This window comes from Tarenaya hassleriana, unplaced genomic scaffold (genome assembly GCF_000463585.1).
Source record: "Tarenaya hassleriana unplaced genomic scaffold, ASM46358v1 Cleome2, whole genome shotgun sequence".
NCBI lineage: Eukaryota > Viridiplantae > Streptophyta > Magnoliopsida > Brassicales > Cleomaceae > Tarenaya > Tarenaya hassleriana.
In genome coordinates this window covers 8,267,056-8,290,498 of record NW_010965372.1, presented here as the reverse complement: position 1 = coordinate 8,290,498, position 23,443 = coordinate 8,267,056, and the positions used below count along the sequence as shown (strand labels likewise).

The 23,443-nt window shown below is 35.9% G+C and overlaps 3 protein-coding genes across 4 annotated transcripts; all 3 read left to right on the top strand.

The window, feature by feature from the left end:
• Positions 1 to 2,571: 2,571 nt before the first annotated feature.
• Positions 2,572 to 5,088, top strand: LOC104813033 (V-type proton ATPase subunit E1-like). The gene is made up of 6 exons (XM_010540517.2): positions 2,572 to 2,795; positions 2,971 to 3,071; positions 3,612 to 3,768; positions 4,038 to 4,234; positions 4,485 to 4,584; positions 4,710 to 5,088. The coding sequence occupies exons 1-6, from the start codon at positions 2,694 to 2,696 to the stop codon at positions 4,746 to 4,748; spliced, it is 696 nt and encodes a 231-aa protein (XP_010538819.1). The 5' UTR covers positions 2,572 to 2,693; the 3' UTR covers positions 4,749 to 5,088.
• A 958-nt stretch (positions 5,089 to 6,046) lies between these two features.
• Positions 6,047 to 11,077, top strand: LOC104813032 (translation initiation factor IF-2). The gene is made up of 8 exons (XM_010540516.2): positions 6,047 to 6,260; positions 6,513 to 6,564; positions 7,339 to 7,468; positions 7,568 to 7,637; positions 7,851 to 8,202; positions 8,559 to 9,605; positions 9,691 to 9,837; positions 10,391 to 11,077. The coding sequence occupies exons 2-8, from the start codon at positions 6,538 to 6,540 to the stop codon at positions 10,823 to 10,825; spliced, it is 2,208 nt and encodes a 735-aa protein (XP_010538818.1). The 5' UTR covers positions 6,047 to 6,260; positions 6,513 to 6,537; the 3' UTR covers positions 10,826 to 11,077.
• Positions 11,078 to 18,657: 7,580 nt separating this feature from the next.
• Positions 18,658 to 23,217, top strand: LOC104813031 (potassium transporter 3). Of its 2 annotated transcripts, none has more exons than XM_010540515.1 (9): positions 18,658 to 18,903; positions 19,450 to 19,693; positions 19,790 to 20,038; positions 20,137 to 20,184; positions 20,342 to 20,602; positions 20,694 to 20,746; positions 21,089 to 21,203; positions 21,541 to 21,795; positions 21,901 to 23,217. In XM_010540515.1, the coding sequence occupies exons 1-9, from the start codon at positions 18,901 to 18,903 to the stop codon at positions 23,004 to 23,006; spliced, it is 2,334 nt and encodes a 777-aa protein (XP_010538817.1). In that variant the 5' UTR covers positions 18,658 to 18,900; the 3' UTR covers positions 23,007 to 23,217. The 2 variants fall into 2 exon arrangements, with proteins under 2 accessions (XP_010538817.1, XP_010538816.1); XM_010540514.1 differs by having other exon boundaries at positions 19,447 to 19,693.
• Positions 23,218 to 23,443: the final 226 nt, after the last annotated feature.

The following is a 23,443-nucleotide window of genomic DNA, read 5'->3' as shown; positions in this document are numbered from 1 at the left end:
GGGAAAGAGAATGCTGTTTTCCCTCTTTTTCTCGCCTTTTCTCTCTATCCAAACAGAGGAGAGAGTTTCCACGATTTTAAATCCAGAAAAGAGGCAGAGAAATCACGAAAAAAGAGTTCGATAGCACGGAAACTTTCTAATGAATCCAATAAGAAACCCCCCAAAAAATTTTCTTGTGGATTGAAACTGAAACCCCAACCACCAGTTCAACTGCTAAGTCCTTTTCCTCACCGATAGAGCTGCAAAAATGTCCAAAGAGCACAACAAGAAACACGACGCAAACACACGCGAGGCTGAAACTGAAACGGAAGACCCTGGAAAATCACTCCAAACGCACTTTTTTCCGGGAAAGTGACACCTATTTTACCGGGAAAACGATCAACACACCCAGAAGCTATCCGCGGAAACACGTTGGGATCTAAACGTATTAACAAATACCCAGATGAATTAGCGTCTCGAAAACACAACGTGGAACCGAAAAAGAGAGAAAAAAAAATATTTTTTCTTGGGAGAAGAATCCAATGCTAGCGCATGGAGTTGTGCAAGGACAGGAGGAAGAAATAGGTCAGAAAAAGGGCTCGCTTTTGGAAGAAAAGATCACGACTTTGAATTTGTGAAGATAGATTATTATTATTATTATTATTAAAGCAAATTAATATATTATGAATGGATTAATGAAAATAATTTTTAAAATTTTACTCTCTTATAAAGGTAATATTTGTACTAGTTTTTTAGTTTTGCATCATATTATTTGATCCAGTTTTTCATCTCAAATAGATTAAAATATTGAAGTAAAAAATTAACCATTATATTTACCAATAAAAAATATATAAAAAATTAAAATTTCAGTTTTGATATAGTTTGGATGTATTCTATACTTTTCAACTGAATTATTCAAATAAAATTTCAACGTGTTTGCTTAATTGGCTTTAAAATTTTGGGAAAATATATTTAATAATATCCATTTGAGCGTGATAAATTATTAGAACAAAGTTATTCTTATGTAGATCTTAAACATTTTTTATCAGCTTAGTAATAAGGTAATTAAATTAGTTAGACCCGAAAAGAGCTTACAGCTGGCCATGACGAACGGTGTCGGGGACATGCCACCATGATTAACTGAATTAACTACCTATCCAATAATGGAGGGAATACTTAAATTAATTTTGCTTAAATTTATAAAATTAAATATTTTCTATACCCGTTAAGATTCCATATTGTTTTCTTTTCGGTATAAATACTCGACATTTTATAAAATCAATGTTTTTTCGTTGCATCACTCCGAATATTGACACTCACATAGATATATAATCCATATAAAATTAATGAATTAGTTTTAAATATTTAAATTTATCCATATAAAAATTCATTAAAATTTATATTAATTTATTGTATTCATTGTATTGCTAGTGTTTCATATTATGTATATATATATATATATATATGTGTGTGTGTGTGAATAATAAATGATATTCAAAGTCAATAAAATTTTTTTGTAATAAAAAGCAATAAACCATATAAACGTACCGTTTGAATTATTTACGGTGTTTTGCTACATATAACGCAATCGTATTTTCAATGTTATAATTATTATTCGTATTATCATCATATCATTTTATTGTCTTTTTATGCCGACCATATTTTTTCTTTATTATCCAATTACGTCCCCCGTGAGACGATGAGACATCCACATGGCATTGTATTGTTTTCTTTATTTATTATTATATCTATATTTATTTATTTTCCAAATTTTGTTCACGCAATAGCGTATGATTGCGTTAGGTTTATTGTTCTGTTTTTTCCCTTGATTTTTTTCATAAATATTTACAATACAAACGTGTGATTTTTTAATTTTTATCACTATTTTTTTTAAATTTATTGTTTTCCATGTTTTTCTCTTATTTCAATATATCTTACAGAATGTTTAGAATGAATATTTTTCTATTATATATTTATGGAATGGAAATTATAATTTATACCCTTTAGCTTTTTCAAAGAGTGGATGGATGAAAGGTGATGAATTTGATAAAAATATAAATATGTCTATAATTTGAAGTCTGTATATATATATTTTTTGTATCTTATTTAAAAATATATAAATAAAATTAACGTAAACAGAATAATCGTTTGACTTAATGAACGGTCCCAAAAGAAAAAAAGGGGGCATAAATAAAGGCTTGGCAACATTCTTTGATTTCGGGCCTTGTGGTCTTGGACATTGCCTTTAAAATTGTGAAAGGTCATATGCTAATCCTTTTGAACAAACGTTAAATACTATGTACAATTTTTTTTTTTGTATATCTTTTTTCCAATTTGGACATACCTGCCCATTTTAAATATTGAAAATAATATTTATATACATATATTAAAAATGGGCCATTCTTGCTAGATTGGGCCTCAGGTTCTCTTTTACTTCGAGGACAAGGGCTTGAGGCTTTGATAACGTTGAGGGCCCACTTAAAAGTCCTTGTCTTTTAGACGCTTTGACGTTTTTCTCATTCTTTAAACAACTGTGTCCCGTTTTTGAACTCTGCGAACGACTTGAAATTACATCTCTGTCGAGACTAAATCCCATCCACCTCCCCTCCGACTCACCTGTCATCCTTCTGTCATCGAGATCTCTCTGTCTGCGTTACGACGAGAAATCTCTGCAGTCTCCCGCAAGTTAACGACGGTCGAATATCCCGGTGAAGATGAACGACGCCGATGTCTCGAGTCAGATCCAGCAGATGGTGAGGTTCATTCGCCAAGAGGCGGAGGAGAAGGCCAACGAGATCTCCGTCTCCGCTGAAGAAGTACGATCTCTTAGCCCTGTTCCATTTTTTCGATCTTCGGTTTCTATGAATTTCAATTGGTTTGTTGTTTCATTTTGTTGTGTCGATCTGTGAAGATTATATTTTTTTTGGTGTTGCGGAGACAGTAGCGCAATTTTCTGATTCCAATCGATCCGGATATTTTGAATCGACGCAGGAATTCAACATCGAGAAGCTCCAATTGTTTGAGGCGGAGAAGAAGAAGATCAGGCAGGAGTTCGAGAAGAAGGAGAAGCAGGTCGAAGTCCGCAAGAAGATGTGAGTTCAGTTGATTAACCGATCGATCTGTTTTGTGAAACAGTATTTGGCCCTTCAATCATTATTTAAGTTGGATCATTTTCTGGAGCAAAATATGTCTGACACTGAAATTGAGAAGTGTTACAGCCGTAGGCTCGTGGTTTAGATCCGCAGTGTTCACTTGATTTGAGCTAAATCTGTTGAGTTTAATCTGGTAGATACACTATTGATAACAGTTCTAGCACTCTACGTCTAAATCTTTCTAGTTGACAAGTAGTCATATCTTATATGATTTTTTTTTTGTTTACTGGGTTCTTCTGAATCTCTATATTGAAATGTTTGTAAAAACTGGGAAGCGTCATACGGTTTTCGGGGTCTCTTATCCTGATCTCCTAGCTGAATATGTGTCTTTTTCTTTGGCTTTTGATTGTGAAGACAGTAATCACTTTCTTTTAGCATCCAAATGTAAAGTTGAGATATTGTGTGATTTTGTTATTCCATTTAGAAGCACCTCAGTGTCTCAATTTTGGATGAATAACTGTATCATACTTGTTTGTTCAGTGAGTACTCTATGCAGCTGAATGCCTCCAGGATTAAAGTTCTTCAAGCACAAGATGATATAGTCAATGCCATGAAAGATAATGCATCGGAGGAGCTTCTGAATGTCAACAGTGATGATGATGCATACACACAACTTCTCAAAGATCTGATTGTTCAGGTCCGTAAACTCGAACAAAGTAGTGAGGGCCTCATTGTTGATGCTATCAAATGTTATTCAATATCAAAAGCCTGATGTTTCTTGTATATAATAACCTACTGGCATTTTGTGAAGCTGCTTATGTCTCGAGGATTGTAGATGTTATCTTTGGTTTGATGTTATTCTATTTCTTTTAATATATGATTCGTTGGGTTCTTCTGTGCTAGAGTCATTTCTCCTTTCCCAGAAGCTTTTGTGGTCTTAAAATATTTGGTATTATATTGTTGCAGTGTTTGCTTCGGTTGAAAGAACCTTCTGTCTTGTTGCGTTGTCGTGAAGAAGACTTGAGCTTAGTCGAGTCCATCCTCGATGATGCGAAGGAGGAATACATTGCTAAAGCCAATGTTCATGCTCCAGAGATCATTGTAGACAACCAAGTGTACCTTCCACCTCCTCCTAAGCACCAGGACGCTCTTGGTCTCTACTGGTAATATCTCTTTCTCCTTGTTGATGTACACATTCAGCAAGAATCACAACCTTCAAAACCCGTATAACAGAAAAGGAATAGAAATAGAAAAACTTGAATGATTTTAATAGAACTGATTTTGTTTGAAAAATTAGGTATTTGCATGATGGGTTTTCTTTATGTTATTGCATAAATGTAACTGCAATAAAGTTGTCTATTGTAACACATAGATGGTACTGATAAAGTTATGTATGGTGACAATTTTTTGCAGCTCTGGGGGAGTTGTATTGGCATCTCGTGATGGGAAAATCGTGTGCGAGAACACACTTGACGCCCGTTTGGATGTAGCCTTCCGTAAGAAACTTCCGGAGGTTAGTATCTATTTCCGGATCAGAACAGTTTCTTTCATCATTTGCAAAAACAACCATCGCCTCTATTGTTCATTAGCCATATCTATGTCAGGTGAATTGATAAGAGTTGCTAATTGCCTTTGCAGATCCGTAAGTCGTTGTTCGGCCAAGTTGCTGCCTACTGAGGCAAACCCGGCTCAAATCCGGTTAGGGTTTTTTCCGGTCATCCCCTCGCTTTTCACAAACACAAACCGGAAGCCCAAATCAGAGTCTCTGTCCGATCATTCACCGTGTTGGAGTTACCTTAACCTAATATGATTCATCCGCATTCGGGAAATCTTTCTTTCTTTCTTTGCTGGGTATCTAATGCTCGGGGAACAATACCTTAAACTCTTCAGTCGCTCTTTGATTCGTTTCTCGGTACATTATTTCATGGCTTGTGGATGTTATGGGGAGTGGGTATAGAAAATGAATAAATGAATGGAAAACTTTGTCTAAACAAATCTTTACTTTTGTCTTTTTTATTTAAGGATTCATCTAATCTCTTTTGAACAGTTCATACAATTATAGACAGTCTTTCCAAAAGATGAATTGCTTTATTACTTTCACAAAATAACATAGATATCTATCTTGTTTGAGACTAAATTATTCAAGATTTTTTTTCTCAATTACATTTTTTTTATAAATTTTAAATACCGAAATAATATCAAGTTTCAATGATAGAAAATGACAATGTGATGTATTTTTACAACTTCAATAGCCATGTTCGTATCGAGACCCGAGAGAATAGGAGTTTAGGACCAGACATCGCATACAAGGGCTGGACAAAATAACCGAACCCGAATAATCGAACCGAACCCGATCGATAAATATCCGAACCAAACCGAACCGATTAAAATAATATACCCGATTGGATATGAATATTGCAAATCCGAAATACCCGAACCCGAAATAACCGGACCCGAAATAACCGTAAATCGAATAAACCAAACTCGAATTAACCATAACCGAAAATATCAATTTATTCATGTATATATCATCAATTAATATGTAATATATTCTAAATCTAATTAGAAAAAATAGTATAATGATATTGTTTTAAAATCATAGTATATAAAAAAAATGAAATAAGCATGTGTTTTAATGTTGTTTTTGTTATTTTTATAAGGTAATTGTTTGAATTTTTTTATCGTTTTTTTGTTTGGATAAACCAAACCGAACCCGATCCGAACCAAACCGAACTCGAATCCGAACCGATTAAAATAATATACCCGATTGGATATAAATATTTCAAACCCGAAATACCCGAATCCGAAATAACCGAACCCGATTAAACCGAACCCGACCGATCGACCGGCTGGACCAGACCGTTTTTGATAAAAATAGGAGTTTAGGGTAAAAAACATAAAATTAAAGAAGTATTGGGGAACTGAATTTAACAAACTCGGGAGTAATTACCTCCGCTGCGTTCCGGCCCGAAGGTAGTTTTGTCTTCTTTTACATCAGGAGCAGCTTTGTTATACGTTCTTGCAGAGATTGACGAAGGAAACCTAAAATTTATTGTCCTGAGAAATCAAATCAGCAATCTTTTTCGCATCTCGCGAAGAACCCATGATTTTTTTCCTGCAATCTCCTTGACCCATTCCATTTTTTTCGTGTTCCAACACTAACGCGACGAACGGGCCCCTTTTCTCTGAGTTAGTCTCTCTCTTTCTCTCACCCATTCTCTAAGAAAATTTTCCTGTTTGTTTACGTGATATTTTGGAGATTATGTGTTGAAAGGCAGGGATTGGATACTGGTGGATCGCAGTTTTATTTTCGGAACAATCAGGGGTTTAGGGTTTTAGAGTGTTATTCTTTTGTCTATTGATTTTGTTCTCTGATGGCTGTTTTTGAAATTCAATCCCCAAATCGAATGACGCCCTTTTTCCTTTTTATGTAACACGCAGAGATTGATACTTCACAGATATATGAATGGCCTGGAGACAGATCGGGAAGAAGGTAAGCGTCCTACTCACCATTCTTCCCCGGCGAATTCTGTCGAAATTGCCTTTGTTTTCTTGTCTTAAGGAATTTGCGAAAAGGTTGTAGCTTCTATGTCATGCAGGCGTTTTGTATATTGACTAATTTCATCTGCTCTCGTTGTTAAACCTGTTGATCTTTTCCTGTTTTATCCTTTTGGATATGTCTTTGTCGCCACTCTTGTTATTTCATATACTGAGTCTCTCAGGTTGGTTCAGAGCCATTCTTGATCCGCCTGTTATTTAGTTTCAAAGTCTCTCAGATGTTCTTCCTCTAGAATTAAGTCTGCATTTTGGATGAATTTGATTTTTGGTTTTGCTAAGTATTGATCAACTGTTGTTGGATTCTTAAGTTTTTATTGGTGCAACAGTTTGTTATAACTAAGGAGGAAGTCGGGTTTTCTCCATTCTTGATTGACATCTTTCTTGTTTCTTCATTTACCTAAGTACCTTTGGTTAATGACGAAATCTTCAAATATTTGTTGTTTCACTCCTCCATTATTCAGCTCTGGGAATTCGGTTTAGGCCTTTAACCTCCGAATCATTTAGCTCTGTTTTCCGCTTTGTTTTGTGGTGAATTTTTAGCTGAATTGATTTGGATTTAGCATGAGCAGGTCGGGCCAGGTTGGGTTATTAGGATTCGTATCGATGACAATAACTTTTTTGCCCGAGTTTTCTCTGCTTTCAATGGGTTGACAGTATCATTTTTCCTCTGAAAACTCAATTCCATGCAAATGTTTACCATTTTCCCCAGGGCATCCATTCCTCTGTTAACAGAGGTTCCATTCTTACACGAGTAGCATCTACCGAGACACAGATCACCTCGTGTGTTTCAAGAGGCACTTCTGAATCAGTCGATGTTTCGTCAGCTCGGTACATTAATGGTAATCTTAAAAAGGTGTTTGTGCTATATATAGACTATATTTCTTGTGACCTGATTAGCTCTGAAACTGCAATTTTCTGCCTTCCTTTCCTGGATTTAGGATTCAGGTTTAGCTCGTTATCGAGCTGCTCTTCTGGTCAAAACTCTTTTCCAACAGAAACATCCTCAAGGTAAGTTGTTCTAATTTCTTCACTTTCTTGTTCGTTTCATCCATGAGATGTTCATTTGAATCCTAAGTTTCAAAGTTTGTTATGTCTCAATTTGGTATTTACATTTTACTGTACTGAAAGGTAAGATTTTGATCTTGTAAATTCAAAGTATTCGTCTTTTTTTTTGTTCGTCTGCCTGGTTATAGTTCAAACCCATTTCTGAATCTTGATCAGGCATTTTCACGCGACCCGAGAAACTTTAGCCAATAGAAGTCATGCTGATATGTTGAATCAGCGTGCCCGGAAGAAAATTCATCTGAAAAACAAAGGAAAATTTTCGAGACGGGAAAAGAAGTCTGATCAGCCACCGGTTGAAGGTGTCTACGTGCCGCCTAAGCTTAAAAGATCAGCCAAAGGCTTACCGGACAAGACAATCGACATTTTCGAAGGCATAACACTACTCGAGCTCGCCAAGCGTACCGGTGAATCGGTCTCTACTCTGCAGAGTATTCTTGTCAATGTCGGAGAAAACTTTAACTCGGAATTCGATACCCTAAGTATCGATGTCGCCGAGCTCATTGCAATGGTAGGTAACAATGTTTCTGAAAACAGTTATCTGAACCTTGCAAACACTCAATATACACAATTTCTACTAGTGGTGGCCATTTCAGGTTTCGGTTCGGTTATATTCGAGTTTGTTTGTTTCAGTTTAGTTATGCTTCGGTTTTTGTTGATAAAAATATTCATCCTTCAAAAAGAATTTCGGTGTTTTCAGTTATTTTTTATTCAATTCAGTTCAGATTCGATTTTTTGGTTTTAAAGAAATACCCATTCGAGTTTTATATTGGATAGCTTTGATTATTCGGTTATTAATCAAATTAGCCACCCCTAATTTCTTTTTGTGTTTTTTACTGCTTCCTCTGTTTTTCTTTCTCTTATCAGGAAGTCCAGGCCAATGTTAGGAGGCAACACTCTACCGAAGGAGCGGAAGTTCTCCCGAGACCCCCGGTTGTAACTGTCATGGGCCACGTCGATCACGGGAAAACCTCCTTGTTAGATGCATTGCGTGAAACCTCGGTAGCAGCCCGAGAAGCTGGGGGAATCACCCAACACGTTGGTGCTTTCGTCGTGGGCATGTCCAAAGGCGCTTGCATCACGTTCCTTGACACTCCCGGCCATGCTGCTTTCAGCGCGATGCGTGCTCGGGGAGCCGCCGTCACCGATATCGTCGTCCTGGTCGTTGCCGCTGATGACGGGGTGATGCCTCAGACGCTCGAGGCCATAGCACACGCTAGAACCGCGAATGTCCCGATCGTCGTCGCAGTAAACAAGTGTGATAAACCCGGAGCAAATCCCGAGAGAGTCAAGGTTCAGCTCGCCTCGGAGGGGTTACAGTTAGAGGACGTGGGGGGAGACATTCAGGTTGTCGAGGTTTCGGCGATCCAGAAAACAGGTTTAGAGACGTTGGAGGAAGCGTTACTTCTCCAAGCCGATGTGATGAACCTAACCGCGAGAGTGGACGGGCCAGCCCAAGCGTACGTGGTCGAGGCTAGGATAGACAAAGGGCGTGGTCCGTTGGCCACGGCGATAGTAAAGGCCGGGACTTTGGTGTGCGGTCAGCACGTAGTCGTGGGGTCCCAGTGGGGAAAAATCCGGATTTTAAGAGACATGGTTGGGAAACTAACCGACAAGGCAACACCCGCTATGCCCGTCGAGATCGAAGGGCTGAAGGGTCTCCCTATGGCCGGCGACGATATCATCGTCGTCGAATCCGAGGAACGTGCTAGGATGCTTAGTGAAGGGCGGAAGAGAAAGTTCGAGAAAGATAGGCTGAGGAAGGCGATCGAGGAGAGAGCAGAGGAAGCCGAGACGACGGGGGAACCCGGAGAAGTGATCGATAGGATCGAATTGCCAGTAGTGGTGAAAGCCGACGTGCAAGGCACAGCTCAGGCAGTGGCAGATGCCTTAAGAACCCTAAATAGCCCTCAGGTGCGTAAAAATTTGTCCATTGTTACTGTTTCACGTGGTTATTATTATCCATTCCTGTCTGAATAATTTTGCTTCTTTCGGACAGGTTCTTGTGAATGTTGTTCATACCAGTGTTGGCGCGATATCGCAGTCTGACGTGGATTTTGCGCAAGCCTGCGGTGCGTGTATCGTCGGTTTTAACGTTAAGAGTCCGAGCTCTGTCACTCTTGCCGCGGCCAAAGCCACCGTCAAGGTACCCCGTTCTATCTATTATACCAAACTTTCTTCGAGTAACCGAGAATACGAAGGCTGGATCATATGGTCTCTTTGTGTTCATGGAGACGTGTTTCGTGTGTTCGTCGGTGAAAATGTGTTGTCGGAAAACCCGCATCGTTCACAAATTATGAAATCTTCCGTGAAAACGCGGAACTGGTTGAGAAGTTGTAACTAAATAGAGGTTATTACTCCGGATAACACCAATCTGATCCATTTGCGGGTTACGAATCGATTTTAATGGTAAAAATGTTGAATTTTCAGAGAAAACGTCAGTTTTTCGGTTACTTTACATTCGGTTCGGGTTCCTTTTTTGGTTGTAGAAAAATTATACACATTTGGTTTTTATATCGGGATCGGTTTGGTTATGGTTATGTGTTATTCGGTTTGGATCCGATCGGTTTATGCGTAACCGAACCCAATTCCCACCTCTACTTGTAACTATGTAGGGATTGTTATTCTCAGGTGTGTATACCGAGTTTTTTATACGGTGGTGATCTGACTCGTGAGTTTCCGTTGATTTCTGTCTTTAGACGTTCCATCACCGCGTGATATACCATCTTCTGGAAGACGTCGGGAACTTGATCGTGGAGAAGGCCCCGGGTGTCGCCGAGACGCAGGTGGTCGGGGAAGCCGAGGTGCTCAACTTATTCAAGATCACGGGGAAGAGCAAAACGAAAGGAGAGGAAGTGAATATCGCGGGTTGCCGAGTGACCGACGGGCGAGTCACCCGAGCGGCTACCATGAGGATTATGAGGAGCGGGGACGTGATATTTGAGGGCCCGTGCTCTTCGCTGAAACGGGAGAAACAGGACGTGGATCAGGTTGGGAAGGGGAACGAGTGCGGGCTCGTGATCGGGGAGTGGAACGATTTCAGGGTCGGGGACGTGATCCAGTGCTTGGAGCCAGTGATCAGGAAACCCAAGTTCATTTCTTCCGAGAGCGGAGCTGTGAGGATTGAGTGCTGAAGAAATGGAAAACCCTAATAAAACCCCTAATTTTTGCCACCGTTTATGAACTTATTAACAGGATTTTTTTTTATAGATCTATTTCTTATTTATGGGGAAGGAGAAGAGCGAGCCATCTTGTTGACATTTTTTTTTTCTGAGGCAACACTTGTGAGAAATCCTGCAATTTTGCATGTTGAATTTAGGACTATTATGAGTATCCGAACATATTGTCTCGGATATCTGCAATCAGGGGTGGGCGATTCTTCATAATCGAACCATATCGGGGTTATTTGTCTGTTTGTTTTAAAAAATTATAGATATAAATTTATATAAAATTATTATATATTTTGTAAATTTAAATTATAGTATTGCATAGTTATATATATAAGAGAAGTGAATAAATGAAAGAATATAAATATTATTACAGTGGAAAAAAAGATTTTATTAGATATGTATGTTGTTATCTACTGTTAATTTCGTATTATATGTGTTGTTATTTTTAAGATTTATTGCACATTATAGTGTGTAATGAAGTGTTTTTTATATTCTTAAATTTTGTTTATAAAATAAGTTTAAAAAATAAATATCACATTTTTATGTTGCAATTGTTTTGATAAAATTTATAATCTTAATATCTATTAAAATTGAATTATGTACTTGATACATAATGAAAATATTATAATTCAAAAGCACTATTGAGATTATAATTTATGCCAGTTTATTAAAATGTGATTACATTTTGTATCCTTTTACTCAACAAAAATTTTAGTTTCGTTTTCGATTTTATCAAAAATAATAATTTTTACTCTACGGCTGAAGAAGGTTAACTAATACATATCGTAAGCCAAATATTTTATAAAATCGTATATTTATAAAGAATCAAAGAAATAAAGAAATATCATGTATAAGGTCGATATCAATGATTTGTTCTGAGTATGAATATTATATTTTTTTTTATTTTTTATTAAATTTAGTTCATCGAGGTCACAAATAAATTTTAAATATAAGTATAATCAAATAAAAATTCCAATAACATATAAAAATGAGATCAAAATATATTTTTGTGATACAAGAAAGATGAGTTTATTTTATTTTTTCTAATTAAATAATAAGTCCGATTTTTAAAAAACTTTTAAAATTTCTTAAAAATACATGAGTTTTCTAAATTTTTTAATAAAACACTGTTATTTTCTAAAAAATTTGGTGACATATCATTGATATAGAGAAAAATATCAAATAATTATTGTCCTATAGAAAAATCTCGATTATTAAATAATAAAAATATAATATATATACAAATATATTCATAAAATATAAAATACATAAATATATACATATATACATAAATATATATATATATATATATATATACATTGGTTTACCAAATTGATGACATGACTAAGGGGGTGACGGTTTCCACCGATATTACCCCAAACGAAGAGATTGCGATTTCTGACGATTGGTGGCAGTTGATAAACTGATTGATAAACCCGCAGCGAAAGCAATTGCAACCAAACTTCAAAAATCAAAACGCTGCTTCTGACCTGCGATTTGGTGGCGTTTCAATACGTTTATAGAAAAAGACTAAAATACCATTGGTAAAAATAAAATGAAACTCTAACTCTCTTTTTCTTTCTATCCTTCTCTCTCGTGGTTTCGACATTGCCTTCTGTGTATCACGATTTGTCTTTCTTCCTCAGATCACTAGGGTTCACCGGAGTTTGTCATTTCCATCGTTTCTAGGTATGACTCTGTTTTGTTTTGATCCCTTTTTTCCTTATGTTTCTTCTTTTGGATTTGTTTAGATCTTGGGTATATCCATCCACTGGCTATGTTTTTATTTGCGATAACAGTTCGTGGGTTGTTGTTATGATTCTCCAGAAGGAAGCTAGCGATTGAGAGTTTTGGATTGTATACTTCACCAAAGAAAAATTCCTGAATTTTTTGTGAATATGATTTGTGTTGGTATTTTGTTGTGAACAAAGAATATCATTAAATTATATTATAAGTTGTCTTATTGAACACTGATCATCTATCTTCCGTTGACAATCGATCGCTTGTCATAGGCTAGAGGGACTTTGCGCTAGGACTTGGACAATATCTATTCAGTTGGAGTAAATATTATATATGAGACCAGATGCAAATGCATGCAGCAAATCGTCGGAGGTATCCTCAGTGTTTTTGAAATAGAGAGAGATAATGTCTTTTCTTTGATACTACCCTAGCACTTGTTCAGGGGCCTTGACTAAGCACTCTTGGAAACACACCCAACACTTCCTGTCAGCATCACATGTCTGAACAATGGAATATATGGCAACACATATAAGTTTTATCCAAGCAAATGAATCGACAATTACAGTTTAAATGACATGAGACGACACCTCAAAATCATCCATCAGGGATTTCATCTTGTCATTGACTACTCTCTTCGATACCAGGGATTCACCCAAATTTATCACTTCATATTCTTGCCATAGACTCCTACATGTCACCGCAAAAAAACATATGAACATTGAATTGAATAACAAATGCTCTACTTAGTGCATACAGAGTACAGACCATGCATGCATCTGGCTATTAGAAATCGAGATTGTGAACAATTGTATAAATGATCGGACAGTATCTACATACAGATGTGATACCATTGAGTATCTTATTTTACAGAGAAATCCCTGAGAAATAAAAAATACAATAATGCCATTATTGACAGGATTTGAGCTAGACGTGTCGATAATAATGCTCAGCTGTTGACATTCACTTTTGTGATCCGAACGCCAATGCAAATGCAAAGTCTGCAAGTGTGAAATAAGTATAGGGGAGTTGGAGATTGAATTTAAGTAGAAGAAAAGAAACACCTTTTAAAAGAAAACATATTCAGCCAAATTGATTTTTGGAGCTGTTTCTACATATATTTTGTCGGGCTTTACTTCATTCTGACCCCTTTGAACCAATCGAAGGAGCCTTGGGGAGGAATCTTAACCTTTGTGGGAAAATCGGGTCAACTATTTGCAAGATTTACCCCTGTTTTATGAGAAGATAGATGGTGAAACCGTTCATTCCCTTTAACAAAAAAGAAACCGTTCATTACATCGACTTCATTACATCGACTTTTGAGCAATCTTATTAAATATCATATAAGATACGAATAATTAGAAATCAATCAATAAATATGCTTAGTAGTGGGGTAACAGATATGACTTCTACAAGTCTTGCCCGTTTTTAATTTTTTTTTATTCATGCAAGTGCATGTAATGCCCATATTGAAGTTATATATATATATATAATATTAATATATATATATACCAACAATAAAGTTGATCACGCTGATAATTTTTCACATCCCGAACATCCACACAAAAAAATCCATACATTCTATATTGTTTTTTTCCTATATTTTAAATTTATAATAAGTTTTACATACAAACCAAATCAAATAAATATCTCACTAATATATAGAACTAATGCCCAAATATTATTTTATATAATAAAGAAAAAAAATTTAGTATACTTATCATGAAATCTATATTTTAATAATATATAAAAGTATTACATAATAAATATGAGGGTTTTGAATTATAATAATGGTTTGATGTTTTTTGTGATTCTCCACATCAAGTAATTTATAATAAATTTTTAAATGTAGAAGTTAATGCTAATCTAATTGATTGTTCATGTTTTATCAACCAATCCAAATCTAGTCGAGGACCTGCAATTTTAAGGAGACATTAGATGTGTTGTATGGTTAAATATTTTTTTATCAAGACAGATCGTATATCCACCATTACTTGTATATCTAGAACTTTCAAACCTAACACAACATACTTCCAGTAATGCAAATTCAAATAAGGTTTCTAAAGATAATTTCAAACATGAAAATCATAATTAGGTTATCTTTAATCGTTTCTCCAATTGCAAACGGCATGTAAACAACTCAACCGGGGTGGATGGCACGACATAGCTCTTTAGTACTTGGCCCGAATCTCCCAACATATACGTCTAGTGTATGCTAATTTAGAATAAAATATTTTGAAGAACCATAATAATATAACATCATATGATTATTCCATATTCGATTGAATTTAGTAAAAAAATAATATGGAATATTTATTTGTTAAAAAGAAAATGTGTTTTTTATTAGTTTTTATTGTAATATAATATTTTTAATATAAAAGCAAATTATTTATTAATACCATCTTTTACTATTTATCAATACGCGACGGTGATTACAATGATATATCAACTCAAACTGTTAAAACCAATATATATATATATATAAATATATATATATATCATATGAACAACGTATACATATATATTTAGACGATGATAATGAAAGAGACAAACAGAGATTGAGAGAAAATGAACTAACTTTCGCCACCATAGCTTAGAGGCGGATGTGTCATCCTTAACGACACGCTTATCCTTAAGGAAGTGACCATTTTTTGCTCTGACCAATATAGCTAAAGCTCCGGTTGATGTAATGAATAATCATTTCTTGTATTTTATGGCCTGTGTGTATAGCTTTTCCGGCAATATGTATGTAGCACGTGCATGAATTTCAATGCATTGTGGCTCACTGCTATTGTCGGTGTCGACACGTGCACCACCTTCATCGCTAACTCTGATACCCTCGTCGGATCTCCCTTCACCACCATCGGCTCCTTCTCCCTCGTCATCGACACCATCGATGCATTGCATGGATGCAGATGGATCCACCAATACATATACACATACATATATGTGTGTAGTGTGATGATGATGATGATGTTACTTAACGGACCGCGACATCGTCATGACAGACATCCTTCTCCTCTTCCCTCTACTTCTCCATCGTTATCTTCGACGGTGCCGCTTTGTTATTAACTCAAACTACAACAAATCTAAGAGTCGGAGTAATGAACAAACATTTGTGGAACAACACTTCCTAAAATTGAGATTTATGTCTAGTCGACTAAAAACTTGCAATAAAAATGGCCATATATATAACCCATAAATATACCATGAATATGATCAAATAATGAATATGACGTTCTAATGACTATAATACGTGTGGTTTTTTATTTTCCCTTATTGGAGTACTAAATATTATTAATTTCTTCATTTACTCTAATTTATTCGTGTCAGTTTCTTTTTTATATAATAAATATCAATTAAATATTTTAATTACAATATTCTATTGAATTTAGTGACTAATAAACGTTTTGTAGTTTTCTTTTTCAAATTCTATTAAATATTACTAATTTTTTCAGTTACTCCAATTTATTCTATAGGAATATGATAATTTCTTTTTTTATATATAATAAATATCTATATAATAAATATAATGAAACAATATTCTATATAATAAATATCTATGTATATAATAAATTAATTTCACTTCTACTTTCTTTTACCATCGGTACTATGTTAAATTGTTAATAGGCAACAAAAAAAAAATTGAAGAGGTTTACCTCCACACTCTTTTTCCCAAACCATATACCTGTAAGTATTTCTTCTTTCTCCACTGTCGGGCAAAAATGTGGAATACGTAGCAGTCCCCACCATATTATCCCCTAATCATTCACAAGGCAGACCTGTAAAACGTAATACAAATATTTAAATAATACACAATCCTAAGCTAATAATCTAATTCTCCAAAGAGGGCATAAGCCCAGTAAGTAACTATGAATGTAAATACAAAACATAGTTTTATAGTCTCCTCAGATTTTCCATACAATCAATGCGGGGTATGGCACGTCTCACGTTCAAGTGAGTAACGTAAATGCAATTGAAATGTAATTTAAAATGGTAATAATGATCTTATTAAACACAAATTGAATTTTTCAATTTTCTCAAACGTTACTTTTTGTTAAAATTGAAACGTGACTTTTTTCACTAAATATCATAAAATTTTAAATTTACTCACCATTAATAACAATTTCATTTCTATATAATAAAATTCTTTTAGTTTTTTTAAGTATAATATTCTATTCGTATTTTCATTTTTCTTATCCATTCCTCAAGCTTTTTTGTAATATTTTATTTTGGTTTTTTAGATAAACTACCAAAATATCAAATAAATTTTAAATAGAAACGTGTCAAATACAAATAACTTTTTGTGTAATGATCTAATTAAATTTTTTGTTATTATATTTGTCACCTATTTTAAAAACAATAATATATAAAACTAAGGGTAAAACAGTTTTTTTTAATATAATAAATATGAGTTTTTCTTTTTATGTGATGATCTAATCGTATTTTTTGTTAAAATATTTATTAAATATAATAAAGATGAGTATTTATTTTTATGTAATCATGTAATTGCATTTTGTGTTAATATGGCATTCACCTATTTAAAAAATGATTTTTACGTACTAATGGACATTTTTATAACCAAATAAGAATTAATTGTCCAATAAAATATTACACCATCATAAGATTATTAACAAAACCCAATCAAAATTTAGAAAACTTCCACCTAGGATGCTTAGGTGGGCCAAAAAGATCACCAATCCAAGACCAAAATATTCGGAGGATTCTTCTGACCAATGAAAAATATATAATTGTCAGCAAAGTTGTTTCTTTTTTTTTCTCTTCAAATCCAAAGAATTCTTATTATTTTATACGTAGGTTATCAATTCTGCATTATAAAAAAAAGGACTCAAATCATTTTATCGACATGAGTGTTTTATATCGAAAAGGGTCTAACTATTTGAAAATCTTTTTTTGTATTAATTTTTTAATTAGACCTCACCAGAATCCTTTAAACTCCTTTATTAATATATATAGATTTCAATCATCCAAAATTTTCAAGCGGTTTAAATTTTTTAAAAACTAAATTTTCTGAAATCGAATCAAATTTAATTTAAAAAAATCCAAAAAAATTAAAATTTTTTAAATAAAAATTAAAACCGAAACTGTACCGAACCAAATATAATATAATAACCGATTGATATCTATTTTTATAAAACTGAAAAAAAACCAAACAATTTTCACTCTGAACCGTATATTGAAACGCCTACCTCTATCTGCAATACTCGCGAGTTTCTGTCATTTATCTCTTTTTGCTTTCTTTGGCATTTTCATCGTATTCTAAATCAAGGTTGACATAAAAAAAATCTAAGGGTTCGAGATGTCGAAATTGAAAAGTTTGTCACAAAAATTAGGATTAGTAAACGGTAATTTTAAAATATAGATATCTAAAATTTAGATGATGAAACCATTTATCAGATATGTAATGTATAAATATGATAGGAATATCTAAAAATCGGGTTTAAGATGGTACAGCGGCTGGCAATTAGAGTTTGTTTATTTAGTTAATAACTTAATCAATCCGAACCAAATAAACGAATAAGATATAAAACCAATTGATTATGATTTCTCTAAAAACGAATTCGAATCTGAATCGAATAAAAAAATAGTCAAAAATCCTAAATTCTTTTATAAAATAAATTTTTTATCATAAATGAATGGTTATATATTTTCTAAAACCGAATATAAACTAAATCCAAACCGAAATCCGAATAAACCATCTTTTAGGCAACTAAACCCCTTTTATACCCTTTGGCTAAACCAAATGCTCTGGTTGACGACTTCTGTGCAATAATATGAGTATCTTCAGAACAAAAAAATGGTTAAAAAGTGTGAGTATATGTGTATATATATACACACTTTGGTACCAACTGAATATTATATTTGAATATTTTGAACATCTAATATATGCAAAATTTAAATATCTAATAACATGAAAACAACTGTAGATTTTAAATCTCGAAATCCATAAACTATGGGTTTAAAATCGGAAAACCAAAATCACACGGATATATATATGTCCTTATAATTACAAATTTACAATTATCAGAAGAAAAACACAAGGGAAAAAAACAAAATATTAAAAAAAAACCCAAAAAAGGATCGGGAAGAAGAAGGCCCGCGACCGCGAGCGTTGGATCGGATTTCTTCGTCCTTTCACGTGACGATGATAAAAAACAAATGATCATCTTCAGCTCTCTTCCAGTTTCGATTCGGACTGATCTGCCCGCGAATCAATCTCCTTTTGTTGTCTCTGATCTCTGAGCGACGCCGCATCTTCCTCGCCGGCGGCGGCAACAATCATGGTATGTTATCCCCGGACACTTTCTTCCTCTGACTCCTTCGCTCGATCGCTGCGTGTTCGCTGGACATTCGTTTGGAGCCTTAAACCCTAGCTTCCGCATTGTTTCTCTCGAAATTAGTTGATGTGAAGAAAAATGTGACGGCAGAAATCTGAAATGATTATGCTGATGCCGTTATTATCCCGTCGAATTTACCTATATGCAGTCTCGGAATCCGGACGAATCCGAGATCCGATTGATTCATGGATTAAATGCTGGGGGTTTTGAATTTTGTTCTTTATTTGATTTCTTGAGATACGCTTTGTCTGAACTTATATCTTGATTTGCACGCTATGGCTTGCTTTCGATCTTCAAATTTATTTGATATGTGTTATTCTCTAATATGAAGTTATGATGTTTGAATGGATTATGAAGGCAAGGCACAACCTACGGATTTGTATACATCGTACCAATTCCTTTGTATATGTGTGGATATGGGTTGAGCTTGAAGCATTTGACTCGTCTCAGGCATGTTGTTAAAAAATGTGTTGTTTTATCTTCTTGAAGCAGGTTGAGAGGAGAAATAGGCGTAACCAGGCCCTACTTTTAGCATATCAGAGTTTTGGGCTTGTGTTTGGAGACTTGAGTATTTCTCCTCTTTATGTGTATAAATGTACGTTCTATGGAGGATTGAAAAGTTACCAAACGGAAGATACAATATTTGGAGCATTTTCTCTGATATTTTGGACCATAACTCTCCTCTCACTTATCAAGTATATGGTTTTTGTATTAAGCGCAGACGACAATGGTGAAGGTGAGAACACGTTGTCGGTAGTTTAGTTCACTCATTTATTTTTTGTCCTGTTACGTTACATGGATCAGAACTGCATCTGCTGGATTTATGTTGCAGGTGGAATTTTTGCCCTGTATGCCCTTCTCTGCAGACACGCAAGATTCTCTTTGCTTCCGAATCAGCAAGCGGCTGATGAAGAGATCTCTAACTACTATGGCCCTGGAGATGCAAATAGAAACTTGCCTGGTTCTGCCTTCAGAAGGCTTATAGAACGACGTAAAAGATCAAAAACAGCTTTGCTTGTCTTAGTCTTAGTAGGAACTTCGATGGTCATTACCATTGGTGTCCTCACACCTGCAATTTCGGGTAAAAGGACGCCCCCTCACTCTCAATTCTGCCTGGCCTTATAATATGTTACCATTTTGATATGTTCAAGTGAGCATCTAAAATTATCTCTCTTGCAGTCTCTTCATCCATTGATGGGCTTATAGCCAAAACAAGTATGAAACACAGTAAGCAACTTTTGCAGTCTCTCTGGCTTTTGTGTTACACATGTATCCGGCTTCAATCTGATCCTCTCTAACCAGAAATCAAGAAAATTCTCAGCTTATACATGAACATATTCAACACTATGATTTATGATTCTACACAAATGTCTTGCCTGCCCAGGTACCGTGGTCCTGATTGCATGCCTTCTGCTAGTTGGACTTTTTGTTCTGCAGCACCGTGGCACTAATAAAGTGGCCTTCTTATTTGCACCTATCATGATTTTATGGCTGTTGTCCATCGCAACGGTTGGTATGTACAATATCGTGACATGGAACCCCAGAGTATACCAAGCTTTGTCTCCTTATTATATCTATAAGTTCTTTAGAGACACGGGAAAAGATGGCTGGCTATCCCTTGGCGGCATTCTTTTATGCATCACAGGTAGTATTTAACCTCATCTGTAAAGTAGATTGAATTAATTTGTACTCTGGGCTTGGGCTCCCATTTCATCTCGGCTTTTATGAAATTTCAGGAACGGAGGCTATCTTTGCTGAACTTGGGCAATTTACTTCTGCATCGATAAGGGTATGCACAACAGCTTTTATATTTCTTAAAATCAGGCAGATTAAAGTTTGGATACAAGTGCATTCGTTAGCAGTACTTTAGAGGCTGAATCTTACAAATATAAGATGGCAATCTTTCCATAAGAACAAAAGTATAAGAAAATGAATTAGAAAAAGTAGCAAATGCTGTTTCAGCGTCTGAGGACTGCTGTAAGCATGAATGTATGCGATGTTTTGAAGCCGTTATTTTATTGAAACATCTCTGTTCTATTGAAGAGAAACATCCCTGTGTTCTACTTCACATAGTTTATTTGAGAAAAAAGAAAAAAAACCAACATTTTGCATTCTCATATGTTTTGTGCAGTTTGCTTTCTGTTGTGTTGTTTACCCGTGCCTGGTGCTTCAGTACATGGGTCAAGCAGCCTTTTTATCGAAGAATTTCTCGGATCTACATGTAAGCTTTTACGCCTCAATTCCAGGTAAGAATTTGGACTAGCTTTATTTTTTGTCTCGTTATTCTACTTCTCATCATGGATTCCACTATAGCATCTCAAAAATCATTTCAATTGCCCAAAAATAAATGAACTAAAACCTAGAAGCGTGGATGTGGTTTTAGCGGCTCAGTTATGGCTTTATCCATGTTTGCTTTAGAAGCAAAGGCTTTGGCTTTGATTGATGTAGAAGCATTTTCTTTATTGACATATAGACGGAAAGTAATACTTGTGATTCCCAGGGACTTAATCGCTTGTAAAAACGATATTCACATGCCAAATGGTTCCGTAATCTCATCTTATGCGCTTTCGTTTCTTTCTTTAGGTCCATTTTTCTGGCCAGTTCTCATGATGGCAATGCTTGCTGCAATGGTTGCTAGCCAAGCCGTCATATTCGCCACATTCTCGATTGTGAAACAATGCTATGCGCTCGGATGCTTCCCCCGCGTGAAGATCGTTCACAAACCCAGATGGGTCCTTGGCCAAATATACATCCCTGAGATCAACTGGGTTGTCATGATCCTTACCCTCACCGTCACCGTTAGTTTCCAAGACACTAGACACATAGCTTTTGCTTTTGGTAAGGCCAACTTCTTTAAAATCAAGTTAGTTTTTTTCTTCCTTTTGATTTTTTTTTTCTGTCCACTGGAAAAACTAACTCTCTTTTGTTCGCAACAATTCCCAGGGCTTGCCTGCATGACTCTTGCATTTGTGACTACGTGTTTGATGCCGCTCGTCATCAACTTCGTCTGGAATCGTCATCTCATTTTCTCCGTCCTCTTCATCCTCATTTTCGGGCTCACAGAGTTTGTCTTCCTCTCCTCCTCTTGGACCAAAATCCCAAAAGGCGGTTGGTTCACTCTCCTCTTGTCGGTCATCTTCACTCTAATCATGTACGTATGGCACTACGGCATTCGGAAGAAGTATCTATACGACCAGCACAACAAGGTTCCCATGAAATCGATCCTCACCCTTGGCCCGAGCCTCGGGATTATCAAAGTCCCTGGCATCGGTTTGATCTACACCGAGCTTGTCAGCGGTGTCCCAGCCACATTCACTCACTTTCTGACCAACTTACCTGCCTTCTACCAAGTCGTCGTCTTTGTCTGCTGCAAAACCGTCCCTGTACCTTATGTTCCACACAAGGAACGGTACCTCATAGGCCGGATCGGCCCGAAAGCATACCGGATGTACCGCTGCATAATCCGAAGCGGCTACAAGGATGTGACCAAAGACGGGGACGACTTCGAAGACGAGCTTGTGATGAGCATAGCGGAGTTTATACAAATGGAAGCTGAAGGGTCAGGAACAAACCCTGACAGATCCATAGACGGAAGGCTAGCAGTCGTCAAAGCATCGAACAAATTTGGGACGAGGCTTTCCCGATCGATATCGGAGGCAAATTTCGCAAGCAGCAGCAGCTCGGGAAGGCAGACGACGGTAACAAACAGCAAGTCGCCAGCATTAGTGAGATTGAAAGCAGAGTACGAGCAACAAGAGTTACCGAGGCTGAGCATGAGGAGGAGGATTCAGTTCAGACCGATGGATAAGAAATTCCGGGAGCCGCAGGTAAAGGAGGAACTGTTCGATCTCGTGGAGGCGAAGGATGCGGAGGTAGCGTATATAGTAGGGCACGGGCACGTGAAGGCGAAGCGGAATTCGACGTTTCTGAAGCAGTTGGTGATAAACGTCGGATACTCATTCCTCAGGAAGAACTGCAGGAGCCCTGCTGTTATGTTGAACATCCCTCATATCTGTTTGATTAAGGTAGGCATGAACTATTCCGTGTAAGACCCTTTTTTTTTTTAGTTTTGGGTTTTTGGTGTTTTGTCTTTTGTTGTCCAAATTGCTGTTTTGGGGTTTGGTGGATGAAATGAATTAGTCTGACCATTCACTTTGTTTTGTAATAATTCTCTTCTTTTGGTGGGTGCTTATGTACACTCTTGGTTTACTGGCTGTCATGTTGAACTTTTGGGGTTTACTAACTTATCTTGATTTATCAGATAAAATATTGCCATGATTTGATTTTCACTTGAAACAAAATAAAAAGTAGAGAGTAACAAACTCTCCATCCCTTTTCTATTTTGATTTTTCAACCAAAATATGACTATTTTGGGGTCATATATTAATCATCCAAAATAGTCATATTTTTATTAGTGAGTAGGCCATTTTCTACTTGGGATCATATTGACAATCACATTTTATTCCCCCCCCCCCCCCCCCCCTTT

What these genes read in the sequence shown, in the direction of transcription:
- LOC104813033 (XM_010540517.2), top strand. Translation starts at nt 2,694, where the DNA reads ATGAACGACGCCGATGTCTCGAGTCAGATCCAGCAGATGGTGAGGTTC. An exon ending in GTCGAAGTCCGCAAGAAGAT is followed by an intron (nt 3,072 to 3,611) that starts GTGAGTTCAGTT and finishes TTGTTTGTTCAG; the next exon opens with TGAGTACTCTATGCAGCTGA. An exon ending in TCCGTAAGAAACTTCCGGAG is followed by an intron (nt 4,585 to 4,709) that starts GTTAGTATCTAT and finishes TTGCCTTTGCAG; the next exon opens with ATCCGTAAGTCGTTGTTCGG.
- LOC104813031 (XM_010540514.1), top strand. An exon ending in CAAAACAAGTATGAAACACA is followed by an intron (nt 20,185 to 20,341) that starts GTAAGCAACTTT and finishes TTGCCTGCCCAG; the next exon opens with GTACCGTGGTCCTGATTGCA. An exon ending in TTACTTCTGCATCGATAAGG is followed by an intron (nt 20,747 to 21,088) that starts GTATGCACAACA and finishes TGTTTTGTGCAG; the next exon opens with TTTGCTTTCTGTTGTGTTGT.
- LOC104813032 (XM_010540516.2), top strand. Translation starts at nt 6,538, where the DNA reads ATGGCCTGGAGACAGATCGGGAAGAAG. An exon ending in GGAGACAGATCGGGAAGAAG is followed by an intron (nt 6,565 to 7,338) that starts GTAAGCGTCCTA and finishes CATTTTCCCCAG; the next exon opens with GGCATCCATTCCTCTGTTAA. An exon ending in CCAACAGAAACATCCTCAAG is followed by an intron (nt 7,638 to 7,850) that starts GTAAGTTGTTCT and finishes AATCTTGATCAG; the next exon opens with GCATTTTCACGCGACCCGAG.